The sequence below is a fragment of the Garra rufa genome, chromosome 20 (assembly GCF_049309525.1).
Source record: "Garra rufa chromosome 20, GarRuf1.0, whole genome shotgun sequence".
Lineage (NCBI taxonomy): Eukaryota > Metazoa > Chordata > Actinopteri > Cypriniformes > Cyprinidae > Garra > Garra rufa.
Window position 1 is genome coordinate 10,805,388 of NC_133380.1, and position 15,970 is coordinate 10,821,357.

The 15,970-nt window shown below is 32.9% G+C and overlaps 2 protein-coding genes across 3 annotated transcripts in view; both read left to right on the plus strand.

Annotated features, from left to right (window-relative positions):
* Positions 1-5,054, plus strand: part of atp13a3 (ATPase 13A3) — a 64,279-nt gene extending 59,225 nt beyond the window's left edge. For both annotated transcript variants that reach the window (XM_073825464.1, XM_073825465.1), the window contains one exon: positions 1,648-5,054. In XM_073825464.1, coding sequence (XP_073681565.1) covers positions 1,648-1,848 — 201 coding nt within the window. In that variant the 3' untranslated portion in view covers positions 1,849-5,054. The remainder of the gene's footprint in view (positions 1-1,647) is intronic.
* Positions 5,055-9,166: 4,112 nt separating this feature from the next.
* tdo2b (tryptophan 2,3-dioxygenase b) lies at positions 9,167-14,765 on the plus strand. Its single transcript, XM_073826139.1, has 12 exons — positions 9,167-9,260; positions 9,350-9,452; positions 9,567-9,657; positions 9,744-9,814; positions 10,470-10,597; positions 11,719-11,905; positions 12,015-12,122; positions 12,206-12,317; positions 13,419-13,476; positions 13,594-13,673; positions 13,759-13,849; positions 14,103-14,765. The coding sequence occupies exons 1-12, from the start codon at positions 9,226-9,228 to the stop codon at positions 14,260-14,262; spliced, it is 1,224 nt and encodes a 407-aa protein (XP_073682240.1). The 5' UTR covers positions 9,167-9,225; the 3' UTR covers positions 14,263-14,765.
* The last annotated feature ends 1,205 nt before the right edge of the window (positions 14,766-15,970 follow it).

Genomic DNA, 15,970 nt, shown 5'->3' on the forward strand with positions numbered 1-15,970 from the left:
CTTGTTGAGCATAAGATATTTCTTGGAAAAACTTTCAAATCTAACCAATCCCCAAATTTTGACCACTAGTGTATATTTAACTTCTCATAGACATTAAATTGTGTAAATAACTTTGAATTTTCCTTTAAAGGAATGTTCAGGGTTCAAAATGAATCTGTGGCCTGCTGTTGCTCATCACAGGCAGTCATTTTTACTTGCTTGAATCATCCTTTTAAAGTGGAACTACTTTTCTGTGGATAAACGTCTGGTTACAAGTTACCAGTTTAATTGTTTGCATCTGAAAAGCACATGTAAAACATGTTTTACAGATAAATGCATCACGTATCTTTGTGGTGTCCTCATGTATACAAGTATTTATTTACATATTTATTTATATTTTGAATTTTGGCATTAATTTATATATTTTTTTTTTTATATTTTCAGTTTATGTGCTTTTTAACAATTTGTTAAAACATTTAATCATTTTAGTTAACAGCAACAACACTAATACTGTGAAACTAACTAGCTTGTCATTTTTTTTTTTTTTATAATAGATCTAACATGCAAATAACCTGGAATATTCCTTTAAAGGAATGTTCCGGGTTTAAAACGAGCTCTGTTGACAGTATCTATAGCCTGCCTTTGATTACCACCAAAAAATAATTTTGATGAAACTGTGTAAAAACAAGCAAAAATGGTTTACAGTAATGCAATTACAATAGAAGTCCATGGAGCAAGGCATCTAGAAAGGTTTAGAAAATGAAAAGCAGCGCTCAATTTTGTATATAGGGGGTCAATTTGGATATACAGTCAAACCAAAATGTATTCAGACTTCTTTAACATTTTTACACAATATCACAGTTTATGCGCAATAGTTAGAAAACAGTAATAAAATGACAAGAATTTAGAGTTAAGATGTGTCAGAACAAATTCATCTTGATGTTGTCAGATAACTTTGATAGAAAGGTATGTAACAAAACATGGTCAGACCAAAAATGTTACTGGTAGTTCATTGTATGAAAATCTTTTGGGTGTAATATGTCACAGTTTATTTTGCTATCCTCACTTACATAAATGAACTATAGTGTTCTGCACCAACTAGTAACAAAATATCAAAAATTATATCTGGTGTCTGAATCATTTTTGGTTTGCAAATTAGGTTTTGTCACTTGACACTAGTTTCATTTTAACACTCATAATGCGGAGTATTTTTAAAACATTTATCCCAGTCAGTGTCCTACCCCACATACTTGAGTGTAAACGCATTACTTCATACACAGCTTTTGCTTGTTTTAAACACCTCATGACAAGTCAAAATTATTTTCAGTGGTAACTATCAGCGTGCTATGGATTTGAACCCGGAACATTCTTTTCAATCCCATTTGAGCTTAAAAAGCTTTTGGTTTATCTTGAATAAGCATAAAGAGTCATTACCCTCGCATGTGCTCAGAGGCATGACATTCTGTACAGACCAACCCAAGGCTCTGATTTTGTTTCTAAGGATGAATATGAATTTCTCATTTCATTTATTACAGTTTAGTGTTTCCATTACAGGATTGAATGCTTGGCTTTTGAAGGAAATGATAAAAACAGACTTCTTGTTATCTTCTCTCCACTTCCCCTTGTGTTTTCCCCCCTTGGCCGATGTTTGTCTGTGTGTATCTATAGGGAGGAATTGACATGTTCGGGGCGAAATGCCTTTCCTGGCTCTGCTGCCGGAGGAGGAACGTGCCCAAGGCTCGGTACATGCACCTGGCCCAAGAGCTGAGCGTGGATCCCGACTGGCCTCCCAAACCCAAGAGCACTACTGAAGCCAAACCCGCCTCTCATCCGGACGACTGCTCCTATCAGATCGAGGCCGTTTCCTAGCATCTCCATCAACGCACTCCGTATTGCACGTCCAGGGATTCCTTGAAACACTGTTGAATTTAACGATTTTGTTTAAAATGAAACAAAAAAACACCAAAAAAAACAAAAGGAGAGTTTTTAATAACACCTCTTGGGGTGATTCATCCATCGTCTCTTCTTTTTTTTCTTTTTTTTTTTCTCTGCTGCTCAAGATTTTTTTTTTTTTTAAAGGGGTGGGGTTCACAGGCTGGGAACTGTGGAAGCTCCGCCCACATGGGCATGCGGTTAATCACCGATGTTCCATAAGACATCATGTAGACCGCAAAGTGATTGAACTCATTACCAAATGTGGCTATTTAGATCACCTCCATGTTTTCATGGGCCGGTGGCTCTCCTACGGATATCACAGAGGCTCTTCAGTGGATTGTAGTCAGTAGCGCGTCATCTCTACAGGCTGCATGCTACCGCTTTGGAAACCATCGCTGCGTGCCGAACCAAACCAAACTCTAGTGGCTCACGAATCCAAGATCCAGCTTAATTTACAGCCAGCTCGTTTTTACAAATATATCGACGTAGATATATAATTACACATGATCTTTACTTTTCATATCTCTTCCCATGGAAGAATCGAGGTGGGATTCAATTGTGGAAGGCCAAACATTGTGAAAGCCGTTTGTGTTTAATTCACTTCTCCTGGCGCAGTATCTGGCGATGGGTTTTGGTCCATCCTGAAACCTTTTACCTTTTTACAGTGTCTGAAAAAAAGTCCTGGTTCATTACAATGACACATTTGCATTGGAAATTGGTTATTCGTTGATTTTTTTTTTTTTTCCATTGAGAGGGCACATTCATTAGGAAAAACTACAGGCTTTGAAACTGGAGGTGGGGATTGTTCTGTATCTGAAAATTCTATGATAATCCAAATCAAATCAGGCTGCCAATGGAATCACTCAGAATTGGCCAGTTAACAGTATTACTTGTGCATGAATTATTAACGGTTCTGCTGCTAATCTAGGAAAAAGCGACTTTTTTTTTTATCTTAAATGACAAGGTTCGAAATGTTGCGGACGATCCCACCCCTCCTTCCAGATGTGATTTATTTGCATAATTTATGCATTGCAGTTCAACTATTCTCAACTTGCAGGCTTGTCTCAGTGTATCTGTTTTTTTTGTAGAAAAAAAAAAACATTTTTAATGCCATTTTACCTGTGTTGTTCGTGAAATGAACCACTAAGCAATATCAGGTGATCACCTTTGTTTTTCTCTCTCACAGTTTGTATCGACGCTCATCTGAAAGTCCAAGCCATTGATAGTGCAGGTGAAGAGTTTTGGTCAGTCATTTCACTGAGATCGGTGTCTTTATTTCTTTATTATATACAGTTGACGTCAAACGTTTACGTACACCTTGCAGAATCTGCAAAATGCTAATTATGATCAAAATAAATATGAAAACTTTTGAATGGAATGAAAATGTATACATTTTTGTAATTTTGCCTAAATATCATAGTTTTTCCATTTAGCACTTCCTTTCAGAAGCTACAGAAGATGTTTCCCAGAAGAGAAAATAAATATTTATATTTACCCTGATCTTCAAATTCCAAAAGTTTTCACCCCCCGGCTCTTAATGCAACACGTTTCCTTCTGAATCATCGGTGAGCGTTTGAACCTTCTGTAATAGTTGCATATGAGTCCCTCAGTTGTCCTCAGTGTGAAAAGATGGATCTCAAAATCATACAGTCGTTGTTGGAAAGGGTTCAAATACACAAAAATGCTGAAAAAACAAAGAATTTGTGGTTTTAAGAATCATCTTTGATGTGAAATATCTTATTCAGGTCAGTACTAAATAAAAAATAACATGCGTTTTGTATGATCCCTCTAATTTTGGTAAAATAATGAACATTTTGCAGATTCTACAAGGTGTATGTACATTTTTGACCTCAACTGCATATATGTATATATTTTTGGATAACAAAAAGTCTCATATGGAATAGTAAAATTTGACTATTTAAAAAATACGAATTGCATGTCTATTAGACAGCACTTCATTTAATAATATGCGATTTTATAAACATATTAAAGATGTTCTACGTGAATTTTAAAATGCTTATTGAAAAAGGAATGTACAAATTTTTAAAAAGAACTCTGTAAAGTTAAAGTTCACATGGTAAATCTTACAATCTGATCAGATTTTCTTCCATGTTTCCATTTATTTATTGTTTGCTCTTCAAATGTATGATTTGTTTTGCTGTATGGGGCATTTTTAATTCTTCAGTTTATTCTGAAAAAGGGCTGAATCTCTTTGTATTGCTCCATTTCTGCAATAATTTGGTACTGTTTGATTTTTGAAATGGTATTGATCATCAGAAATAATTGCAATGTGTTCTTTTCAACTGTATTTGTCCAATATTGTAAGTTTGTTTATCATTACAGTGTGTTTTCTGGGCATTCCTTGAATGAGGCAACGAAAAAAGTCGAAAAACATGATCAATTATTCGATGTACCACCTCAAAGCATCGGCTCGCACCATCTACTGAGCCTGGATGGATAAACAAACACAACAATCTTTTTTTTCTTTCTTTTTTTTCTTTGTGTATGTCGCTAATTAATGTGAATGCAATGTTGAATGCTTTTGGGATTGGGGAATGATAAATTATTTTCTTTTTTAATTCTTGTCCTTGTTCTTTTTATTTAAATGGTTTTGTTTGTCTTGATCTGAACTGTGTGGTGTGGCAATCAGTTTCTCTTCCTCTAGGAGGCAGTAGGTTGCTGCTTGGTTTTGGAGAACATCATTCAATCCTTCGCCACAATAACAGACATGCACCTTATGCATATTTTTATTGGTTTTGTTCACTTTTACACCTTCAGATGCACACTGAGATATCCGTCATGTTCTTTGTGTTCCATAGCAATCATTTATGTTCTGAAAAATGACTTTTCCATTAAGTGGGGCCATCTGTATGTCATATCTGCAGTTCTCTAGGATCCGAACACACAGGAATAAGAGTGTTTGATTACTGGAGGTCGTTCAGTACACAGCATTACTCCTCACTTTTGCTTATTCATCTTGTACCGTATGTCGTGTTCATTTTCATGTGAGAACGGTGTTATCAAACATGAGCAAAAGTTCAGCCACTGGTTCTTTCAAAGCTGGAGTGGTGAATTTCCTCAGGGAAATGTGTGTATTTGTAATGATCAATGCGAAATAAATAAGTATGGATGTGGGTCAATGTTCTTTTTATTTTTGTAGAGATTTGTTATATATATATATATATATATATATATATATATACTTTTTTTGCAGCTGTGACAGTCAATTAAAGACATTAACCATAATTAAACCCTCAAGTTATTAAATTTTATTGAGACATTTTAACATTTTTTGTAAAGACAGGATTTCAAAACATCCACAAGCAACATTGTGGGTAACACGACTCAGATAATTCCTTTTTTACTTTATTTTAGAATCATTGCTTTTGTATTTTCCATTTGTATTTTAATTTTAGTTAAAGTTTTAGTAGTTTTGTTGTGGTTTTTGTAGTTTTTATTAAAGTTTTTGTTTTTTTAAAGATATCTCTTCTGCTCACCAAGCCTGCATTTATTTTATCCAAAGTACAGCAAAAACAGTAAAAAATATATTTTTAAATATTTTTACTATTTAAAATAACTTTTTCTATTTTAATATTCTTTTAAAATTATAGAAATTAATACTTTTATTTAGCTAGGATGCTTTAAATTGATCAAATGTAATGATGAAGACGTGATGTTATTCATTCGTCAATTTCAGATAAATGCTGTTCTTTTTTAACTTTCTATTCATCAAAGAAACCTGATAATATTCTACTCAGCTGCTTTCAATACAATGATAATGTTTTTTGAGCAGCAAAAAATCTGAACATTACAATGTTTTCTCAAAGATCATGTGACTGGAGTAATGATGCTAAAAAACAGTCTTAAAATCACGGAAATAAATTACATTTTAAATATATTTAAATAGAAAACAGTTATTTTAAATTCTAAAAATATTTTATATTATTTTTGTAGAGATGTAAATTTATATATATATGTGACCCTGGACCACAAAACCAGTCATAAGGTTAAATTTGACAAAACTGAGATTTATACATCATATGAAAGCTCAATAAATAGGCTTTCTATTGATGTATGGTTTGTTAGGATAGGACAATATTTGACCGAGATACATCTATTTGAAATCAGAAATCTGAGGATGCAAAAAAATCAAAAAGACTGAGAAAATCACCTTTAAAGTTGTCCAAATTAGGTTCTTAACAATGCATATTACAAATCAAAAATTACATTTTGATATGTTTACAGTAGGAATTTTACAAAAAATCTTCATGGAACATGAACTTTACTTAATTTCTTAATGATTTTTGGCATAAAAGAAAAATCAAAAATTTTGACCCAAGCAATGTATTTTTGGCTATTGCTACAAATATACCCCAGCGACTTAAGACTGGTTTTGTGGTCCAGGGTCACATATATATATATATATATATATATATATATATATATATAGACATGTAATTTATTTTTATTTTATTTGCTTTAATATTGTATGTTTTCCTCTTTTTTTCCTCCCCTACTTAAAGCTCTGTAATAAATGTCAAAGACAAAACATTCTTTTTGTTCATTGCTAAAATGGGGTATGAAAAACTTTTCATGTCTTAACTAGGGTACAGCAGGTAATGTTTACAATATGCCTAGTATTTTGGGTGTTATTTAGCCCACTAGTGGAAGCAAACAGAACAAATTTGTTTGCTACGTGAACATGTTTGACTTTTGATTTTTTTTTTACATTTTGATTAGTCACTTATTGTAATTTATTTTCAATACAGGGGCAATACTGGTGACCTCTTATTTCCTATTTATGGAAGCCCATTTCCACCAGGTAAGAAAAATAAAAAGTGGAAAGTTTTGACTTTTTATCTCATAATTTTGACTTTATAAATCATAATTTAAACTTTTTGTCTCACAATTATGACTAAAATCCTAATTTCGACGTGTTATTTTGATATTTGAAGTCATAATTTAGACTTCTCTATACCAGGATCTTTCACTGTAACAATATTGTCATATGTCCGGGAAGGATATTTCTTCACCTGCTGGGTCTCATTGTTGGCTCTGTGTTGGTACAAGTTAACTCTTATGTCAGGGTTCAAAAGACAAACACATCATGTGACCAGTCCAAGTGTCAAGGTCAGTTTGTTCAAGCGCCTCCTTTCTGTGAACTCATCTTTACGTCATTACTGCTTATGTGCCAGAGACCATGTGATGTGTTTATGTTTGCCTATAAATTTGTACATTAACCCGACTTCAAGCTCTGTCTCTGAAATATCGATTTGTTTTGTCTTTAGGTCAGTCCTTCTGGTCGGGCTCCAGCTGATGTGCTGGTCTAAGGAAGATATGCAACCACAACCGTCTGCTCTGCTCTTATATAACGACCAATCTTCGATCCCCAAAGGAAAGCTCTCAATAAGATTTAGTGACTTGGAGACTTTGGTTATGGATATAAATTCCTTTCAAAGCTGCCAAAAAGTGGATAAACAAACACCACAGCTACATGTACTTGTTCATAATGTTAAATTTAATTTCCGTTTTTGGTAACACTTTACAATAAGGTTCATTAGTTAACATTAGTTAACCACATTAGTTAACATGAACTAATAATGAACTGCACTTATACAGCATTTATTAATCTTTGTTAATGTTAATTTCAACATTTACTAATACATTATTAAAATTTTGTTAACATTAGTTAATGCAGTGTGAACTAACATGAACAAACAATGAACAACTGTATTTCCGTTAACTAACGTTAATAAAGATTAGTAAATACAGTAACAAATGTATTGCTCATGGTTAGTTCATGTTAGTTAATACATTAACTAATGTTTAATTAATGAACCTTATTGTAAAGTGTTACCCAATTTTTCTAATTTGATTATTTATTTTCTACTGTAGCTTCTACACTGAAATGTACTCTGTTAACACCACATGGCCTTGACCATAATAAGGCCCCTAACCCTCATGTGCTGCCAGTGGCTGTTTTTGTTGAATTTTACGAGACTAGTAAATATTTACCTAAAGTGTAAGTACACTTTGAAAACAAGACAAGGCATAAAGCTACAAGCACATTTTCAATATAAAGAACGTTTAAATTGATTCCTTATTTTCAAGACAGCATTACATGGTCAAAAGTAACCGATCACAAATGAGATACTTCACAACCACATATGACTGTGCTGTTTAGGTGTCCACTTTTTTGCAGCTGTGCCAGTCAATTAAAGACATTTTTAACCATAATTAAACCCTCAAGTCATTAAATCTTATTGAGACAGGTCAATCATGCCGTGTTAACATTTTTTGTTTCAAAACATCGACAAGCAACTCAGAGGTAATTCCTTTTTTATTTTATTTTAGAATCATTATTTTTGTATTTTCCATTTGTATTTTAATTTTAGTTAAGGTTTTAGTAATTTTGTTGTGTGATTTTTGTAGTTTTTATTAAAGTTTTAGTTTTTTTATATATGCCGGTCAAAAGTTTTTGAACACTTAGATTTTTTTTTTTAAAGATATCTCTTATGCTCACCAAGCCTGCATTTATTTTATCCAAAGTACAGTAAAAACAGTAAAAAATATATTTTTAAAAAATTTTACTATTTAAAATAGCTTTTTTCTATTTAAATATATTTTAAAATGATAGAAATTAATACTTTTTTTTTTTTAGCAAGGATGCTTTAAATTGATCAAATGTGATGATGAAGACATTTATAATGTTACAAAAGATTTTAATTTCAGATAAACGCTGTTCTTTTTAATAAATGTTTTTTGAGCAGCAAAAAAAATCCAAATATTAGAATGATTTCTCAAAGATCATGTGACTAAAGTAATAATTCTAAAAAAAAAATGTTTTAAAATCACAGGAATAAATTACATTTTAAAATATATTCAAATAGAAAACAGTTATTTTTAATATTTTTTTTTTATTTCAGTTAATATATCAAGTTAAATTAAATGAAAAAGAAATGTGACATTGATAACTAGCTGAATATTTATTTTGTTTCATTTCAGTTTTCAGTATTCCAGTTAACAAAAATGGTTTTATTTACTAAGTAATACTCAAACAACCCTGGTCTAAATGAAAAAAAAAAAAAAAAACACAGCTGTAAACTGTACACAACAACACACACACACACACACACACACGTACATGCCTATGTGTGTCTGCTTTGATAGGCAGTGTTTGGCTATCCAGCATTTGATTGGACACTGCAAATCTTTAAATGCCTCACTTTGCAACGAAGCTCCCAGAATCTTGTGATAACCTTCAGTAAACGTAGATAAGATCAATTTCTCTAGGACACTTTGAGGAAAAACATGAGTGGATGTCCTTTTTTGGGAAGGAAGCATCAGTATGTTTTCAGAATTCATTTTTTACTGAAAAAAAATTATTTTTGAAATTTTTTAAAAATTCATTATATTTCTTTTATCTGAAAATCAGATTGTTTACCAGTAAGCCCGGTCAGACAGAAGAAGAGGATGAATCCCAAACAGGTATCAACAAAGCGGCTAAAGGAGGAATCGTCTATGGAGATTACCTACAGGTAACAAGCCATTAACTTTTATAGACATCTGTGCTGTTCTGAATATTAATAATTCATATCTAAGAAAAGCTAAAATACATTACGATGCAATAACTTCTATCTGTTCACTGTTAGCTTGACAAAGTGCTGAACGCTCAAGTTTTGCAGAGTCAAGAGAAAGGTAACAAAATCCACGATGAGCATCTCTTCATTGTTACCCACCAAGGTAATCTTTTTATGTGTATTCATACTATATAAAAACATTTTGATCCTGATTATTGAATCCTGATTATTCTGTGTTTTCTCTTTTAGCTTATGAGTTGTGGTTTAAGCAGATATTGTGGGAGCTTGATTCAGTTCGGCAGCTGTTCATTAAAAAACATGTGAGTTGAACTAACAAAATGAATATTGAGTTGACAGGACCATCTAAAATAAGTAGACTTACGCTTTTAAAGAAAAGAGCTGATTGTTCCTCAAGCTTAACAGCTTTTAAAAATTAAGAATTTTTACTGGCAACAAAGGTTCTATGAAGAACCTTTAACATTCATGGAACTTCTCCATTCCACAAAAGTACAGTAAAAAATGGTTCTTGAGATTTTCAAAATCTAAGTTCTTTTAAAAACTGTTCACTGAAATGTTCTTTTGGAAATCAAAAATGCTGCTTCTCACTGTGAAAAGCCCCTTTTGGAACCTTTATGTTTAAGAGAGTACACTCTTAAAAATAAAGGTGCTTTAAAAGGTCTTTCACAGCGATGCCATAGATAGAAGTTCCACAATTTTGGTTCCACAAAGAACCATTCAGTCAAAGGTTTTTTTAAAAAAAAAACATCTGTTTCTTACCTTTTTATAATCTGAAGAACCTTCTTTGTCCACGAAGAACTTTTTGTGAACCAGAAAGGTTCTTCAGATGTTAAAGGTTCTTTATGGAACCATTAGACAAAAAAGGTTCTTCTATGGCATCATGAAGCACCTTTATTTTTAAGAGTGTAGGTGTCTTTTTTTGTGTAAAAGATTTTTAAACTTGGACTTTGTCCACAGGTTCGGGATGAGAGAAACATGCTAAAAGTGGTGAGCAGGATCCACAGGATCACCATGATCTTCAAACTGCTGGTGGAGCAGTTTGCTGTCCTGGAGACCATGACTGCCCTGGACTTCTTTGATTTCAGGTAACATCCTCAGTCAACACACTTTCATGGTAATTCATAGGTATGTTACATTTTGGTGAATTGGTTGTGAATAATTTATATGAATCCATGAAATTACATTTGCGTACTATCTACTTATGCCCCACTGTCAGGTGGATTCTTCTCTAAAAGTTGTATGTTTCTGTAATAATTACATAGTTTACATACACCTTGCAGAATCTGCAAAATCATGTTATTTTTTATTTAGTACTGATCTAAATAAGATATTACACATAGAAGACGTTTACAGATAGTCCACATGAGAAAATCATAAAAGTTTAGAAGTTTTGATTCTTAATACCGTGTTTCGTCCTGAATGATCCACAGCTGTGCTTTTTTTCTTTGGTCATAGTTGTTCATGAGTCCCTTGTTTGTCCTAAACAGCTGTTCCTCAGAAAAATTCTTCAGGTCCCACAAATTCTTTGGTTTTTCAGCATTTTTGTGTATTTGAACCCTTTCCATGAATGACTGTATGATTTTGAGATCCATCTTTTCACACTGAGGACAACTAAGGGACTCATATACATCCCTAATACATCCATGCATTCTATTATATCATCTATAGCAAGCATACTTGGCAATAAAGCTCTTTCTGATTCTGATTCTGTCTCGATATGCAACTATTACAGAAGGTTCAAACGCTCACTGATGCATTGAGAGCCAGGGGGTAAAAACTTTGTGAATTTGAAGATCAAGGTCAATTTAACTTATTTTGTTTTCTGGGGAACATGTAAGTATCTTCTGTAGCTTCTGAAAGCCAGTACTAAATGAAAAAAAGGATATTTAGGGCAAATAAGAAAAATGTACACATTCGTTCAAAAGTTTTCACCCCCCGTTTTTTCCTTTTGGAGCATCTGTGAGCATTTGAACCTTCTGTAATACAGAAAGAATACACAAAATTGCTGAAAAAATGAAAAAAATTGTTTGACCTGAAGGATTTTCTGAATCACGTGGTTTATGTTAACAATATCCTAATATCTTCATGCCTTATAATTGCTGGGCAATATTATAGTTTACATTTTGCATTGCCAAAAAATCAAGTGGATGAATTAAGTTGAATGAGTTGAATCTTTTCAGTGAATCAAGATGTTTATGTGTTGTAGGGAGTATCTGTCATCAGCCTCGGGCTTCCAGAGTCTTCAGTTCCGTCTTCTGGAGTCTAAGATTGGTGTGCCAGATCATTTGAGAGTCCCCTACAACCGACGACACTACAAAGATAGCTTCCATGGACAAGAGAGTGCGACGCTGCTGAGTACAGAGCAGGAACCTACTCTCCTTCAGCTGGTGGAGGTAAAACCTATTTTTAAAAAATCCAGGATATTCTAAATAGAAATACATTTTGGCTCTCTTTCTGACATAATTAGTATGCTGTTTCAGTTCTATGTTATGTATATTGTAGCAATGGCTGGAGAGGACTCCTGGACTGGAACAGGATGGATTTAATTTCTGGGGAAAACTACAAGCCAACATTGAAGGGGGTTTCAAGATGGAGAAGCACAAACTGGAAGTTCGTCCTGCTTTGTTTTCGTTCCATTCCTTTTCTCAGTAATGTTACTGTGCTGAAGCCTAACTCATTGCTTTGACTTTCAGAAAATGGAAGATTCTGAAGAGAAGCAGGAACTTCTGGCTGATCTAAACAAACAGACTGAGATCTTCACCGCCCTGTTTGATCCAAAACGCCATGAGCATCTTTTAAGCAAAGGTGAGGATTGGCCCACAATGCTTTGCCAGTACTAGTATAGTATAGATTATAATGAGGATTGTTGTTTTATACTAAAACTATTAACAACGTTTTGGTTAGTTGAAATAAAATATAAATATTAGATGAAAAAACGTACTGCAGTTAGTTGTCAAGGCTAACAGAAATCTAACTGGACCCGAAATGGAATTAAAACTAATTTAAACCTAAACAATAATAATTAAAAAAGAAAAAGCATAAAAGTCATTATAAATGAAAGGAAATTCGATTGAAAGTTGAAAATATAAAAAAATATAAGCCAATTCAGAATATTAATAAAAAATTGGATGCCATTTTGGTCAGGGCCTATGGACCCATTTACTCATACAAAGGTAAAATAATGGTAATACAATGGTTTCAATACTTCACTGAAGAAAAGGTCGAAGATTTACTTTTGAACTATTTTCACTCTGGAATCTCTAGGAAATTTTACAAATAATTACTATGAAATGAGAAGTAAAACACTGAATTAAAGGGATAATTCACCCCAACATTAAAATTACCCCATGGTTTACTCAGCCTTAGGCCATCCTAGGTGTATATGACTTTCTTCTTTCAGTCGAATGCAATCAGAGTTATATTAACAAAAATGTTCTGGCTCTTCCAAGATTTATAATGGCAGTGAATGGGTGTTGAGATTTTGAAGTCCAATAAAGTCCATCCATCATAAAAAGTACTCCACGGCTCCAGGGAGTCAATAAAGGCCTTATGAAGCAAATCGATGCGTTTGTGTAAGAAATATATAAATATTTAAAACTTTATAAACCATAATCTCTAGATTAGAAGAGGCAGGGCATTTTTTTATACAACTCAGACTGTATTTGTCTGAAAGAAGAAAGTCATACACACCTAGGATGGCTTGAGGGTGAATAAATCATAGGGTAATTTCAGTTTTTCGGTGAACTATCCCTTTAAACATGAAACTTCATAGTAAAGACTGAAATACTGTTTTTTTTTTTTTTCTAAGACATAGTCCAATAATCTGTTTTATTTACTACTTTTTAAAAAGTATGCTTTAAAGTCTAAGGTGCTTGAATATCAGAATTTCAAATCTATCTCAAAAAGGTGAACGGCGACTTTCTTACAAGGCCCTTCAGGGAGCTCTAATGATTAATTTCTATAGGTATGTATGATTACATTTTATCCAATATCCACTATGTTCATCAAAATATTATTATACATTTTAAATTGTTTTTTTTTTTTCCAATGGAGATCTTAATGCTTACTTTTCCTCTTCCAGGGAAGAGCCTCGATTCCAGGTGCCCTTCCAGCTCTTGACTTCACTGATGGAGATCGATATGCTCATGACCAAGTGGAGATGTAAGTCTTTGATTGTTAGCACTCATTCAGGGAAAAACAGGCAAATTCTGTCAAAATCGCTGACATCACAAACCCTTTCCTCCAGATAACCATGTCTGTATGGTGCACAGAATGATTGGCAGTAAGGCAGGGACAGGTGGATCTTCAGGCTACCATTACCTGCGCTCCACTGTCAGGTTTGTGACCTGAGAAAGATGCATTTTTAAATACTAAACTACTTTGTGTTGTTTTCGACAGCTCATTTACTCATAATTATCTCAATTTATGATCTATAATACACACTTATCTCCACTCATTAAGGTTTACAAGGCTTTTATACAGTTTATTTTCATAAACAGTAACACTTTTACCTCAGAAAAATGCTAAAGATTGACCACAACACAAAGGTTTTTCCATAAATCAACGATGCCTTATTCTCTCATCTTTCAGTGACCGTTACAAAGTGTTTGTGGATTTGTTCAACCTCGCAACATTCCTGGTACCTCGTTCTTGGATGCCCAAACTGAACCCAAATGTCCATAAGTTTCCCTATATGGCTGAGTGTTACGACAGCTCTTACAATTCATACAGCAGTGAGGATTCTGATTAGAAAGATCAGACTTGTTTATCCGCGAGATGTCCAGGAACTCGGGAATAATGCCAAGTGATCAGTCAAAGTTTGTGTTTTTGTTCCATTTACATGTTTGATTGATTTACTGAGATACTGAAAAACTAGAAGCTTCTCTCAAGATGATGTAGATGTAAAGACAGTTTAATGATGAAGTAACTGTGTATATACTAAAGAAATCAAGAAATCTTGTACATACTATTTATATTTTTAACATTTATGTAAAAAATATGTTTTGTACCACTAAACACAAATAGATTTGTCTGATCATTTGTAAATATGCCATATATTTTTGTAAGCTGTACATGAGCACTGGCATATAAACTGTAATTTTGACTATACAGGTTTTATGCAGAAGTTTTAAGTGACAATACTGTGCACTATATTAATAAGCAAAGCTATGTTTTTCTCTTTATGTTACTTGAAAAATAAATACTAAATTCTTTTTAGAATTTTCTCAAACCCTGTTCACCGGCTTCTGTTAGTAAATATTTGACTGCTTTCACTCTGAACTGCTTTAAAATTATAGAAGAAATATTGTTTCATTATTAAAAAATGCCATACACTTCTAAAAATAAAGGTGCTTTAAAAGGTTCTTCACAGCGATGGCATAGAAGAAACATTTTTGGTTCCACAAAGAACCATTTAGTCAAAGATTCTTTTAAGAACAATCTCTTTCTTACCTTTTTATAATCTGAAGAACCTTCTTTCGCCACAAAGAACCTTTTATGAATCGTAAAGTTTCTTCAGATGTGTAAGGTTCTTTATGGAACCATTTAGACAAAAAAGGATTTTTTTCTATGGCATTGTGAAGCACCTTTATTTTTAAGAGTGTAGTGCTAATATCTGAGATTTTTTGGTAATAATATTTTCACAATGTATTCATCATGAAGTTAATATTAGTATTTACTAATACATGATTTTAAATCAAATGTTGTATCTGTTAAAAGTAGTTACTTCACGTTGAACTAACATGAACAAACATTAACAAGGATTAACAAACAGTATAAAAATTCCTTATCATTTGTTTGTTATATAATCCATTACCTAATGTTAACAAATAAGGAAGATTTATTGCAAAATGTCATTCGTTTTCTCATAAAAAAGAAAGTGGTTTATAGTTAACAAATTCAACAAATCGCTTCCAACTGGTGTACATTGGAATACATATAAAGCTGATATCAACCGCAATTTAAGATTTTCTTTCTCTCATAAACAAACACCATGACTGACCATGTTGCTCTGCTTTGATTCATTTAGTTTGATTTATACTTTTCTTATACGTTTAGTTAGTGATCCAAGAAAATGACGGATGTCTGTAAATCCTCTAAAAGGTTACAGCGATATATTTTACAAAACAGCTTTTTGTTAGACACCGTATCTTGCAAATAGTACATACTATCATAGTTTTTGACAACTATTTTCATGCGAGACAATTTTATTATTACTGCATGAGATTATGAATGTTCTGAATTCTTTTCTTAAATCAGCTCAAGTTATGACCAAATGTTTATACTCAACTTTTTCATGTCCTTTTTAAGGTTTTCACACATTTTTAAGATAATTAAGTTAACCTGTAGTACACTTTCTCTTTCTACACATAAAGCTTGTGAGAGCTGTGAGGTTAGTAAAAGCACATGGTGGTTTGTGTAATATGTAGGGAAACAACGTGAGTTCTGTTAAAAAATTA

Bases quoted from the DNA above. Each gene is read 5' to 3' on its own strand.
- tdo2b (XM_073826139.1), top strand. From the start codon at position 9,226: ATGAGTGGATGTCCTTTTTTGGGAAGGAAGCATCA. The intron at 9,658-9,743 runs GTAATCTTTTTA...TTTCTCTTTTAG, and splicing joins CTTCATTGTTACCCACCAAG to CTTATGAGTTGTGGTTTAAG. The intron at 12,123-12,205 runs GTTCGTCCTGCT...TTTGACTTTCAG, and splicing joins TGGAGAAGCACAAACTGGAA to AAAATGGAAGATTCTGAAGA.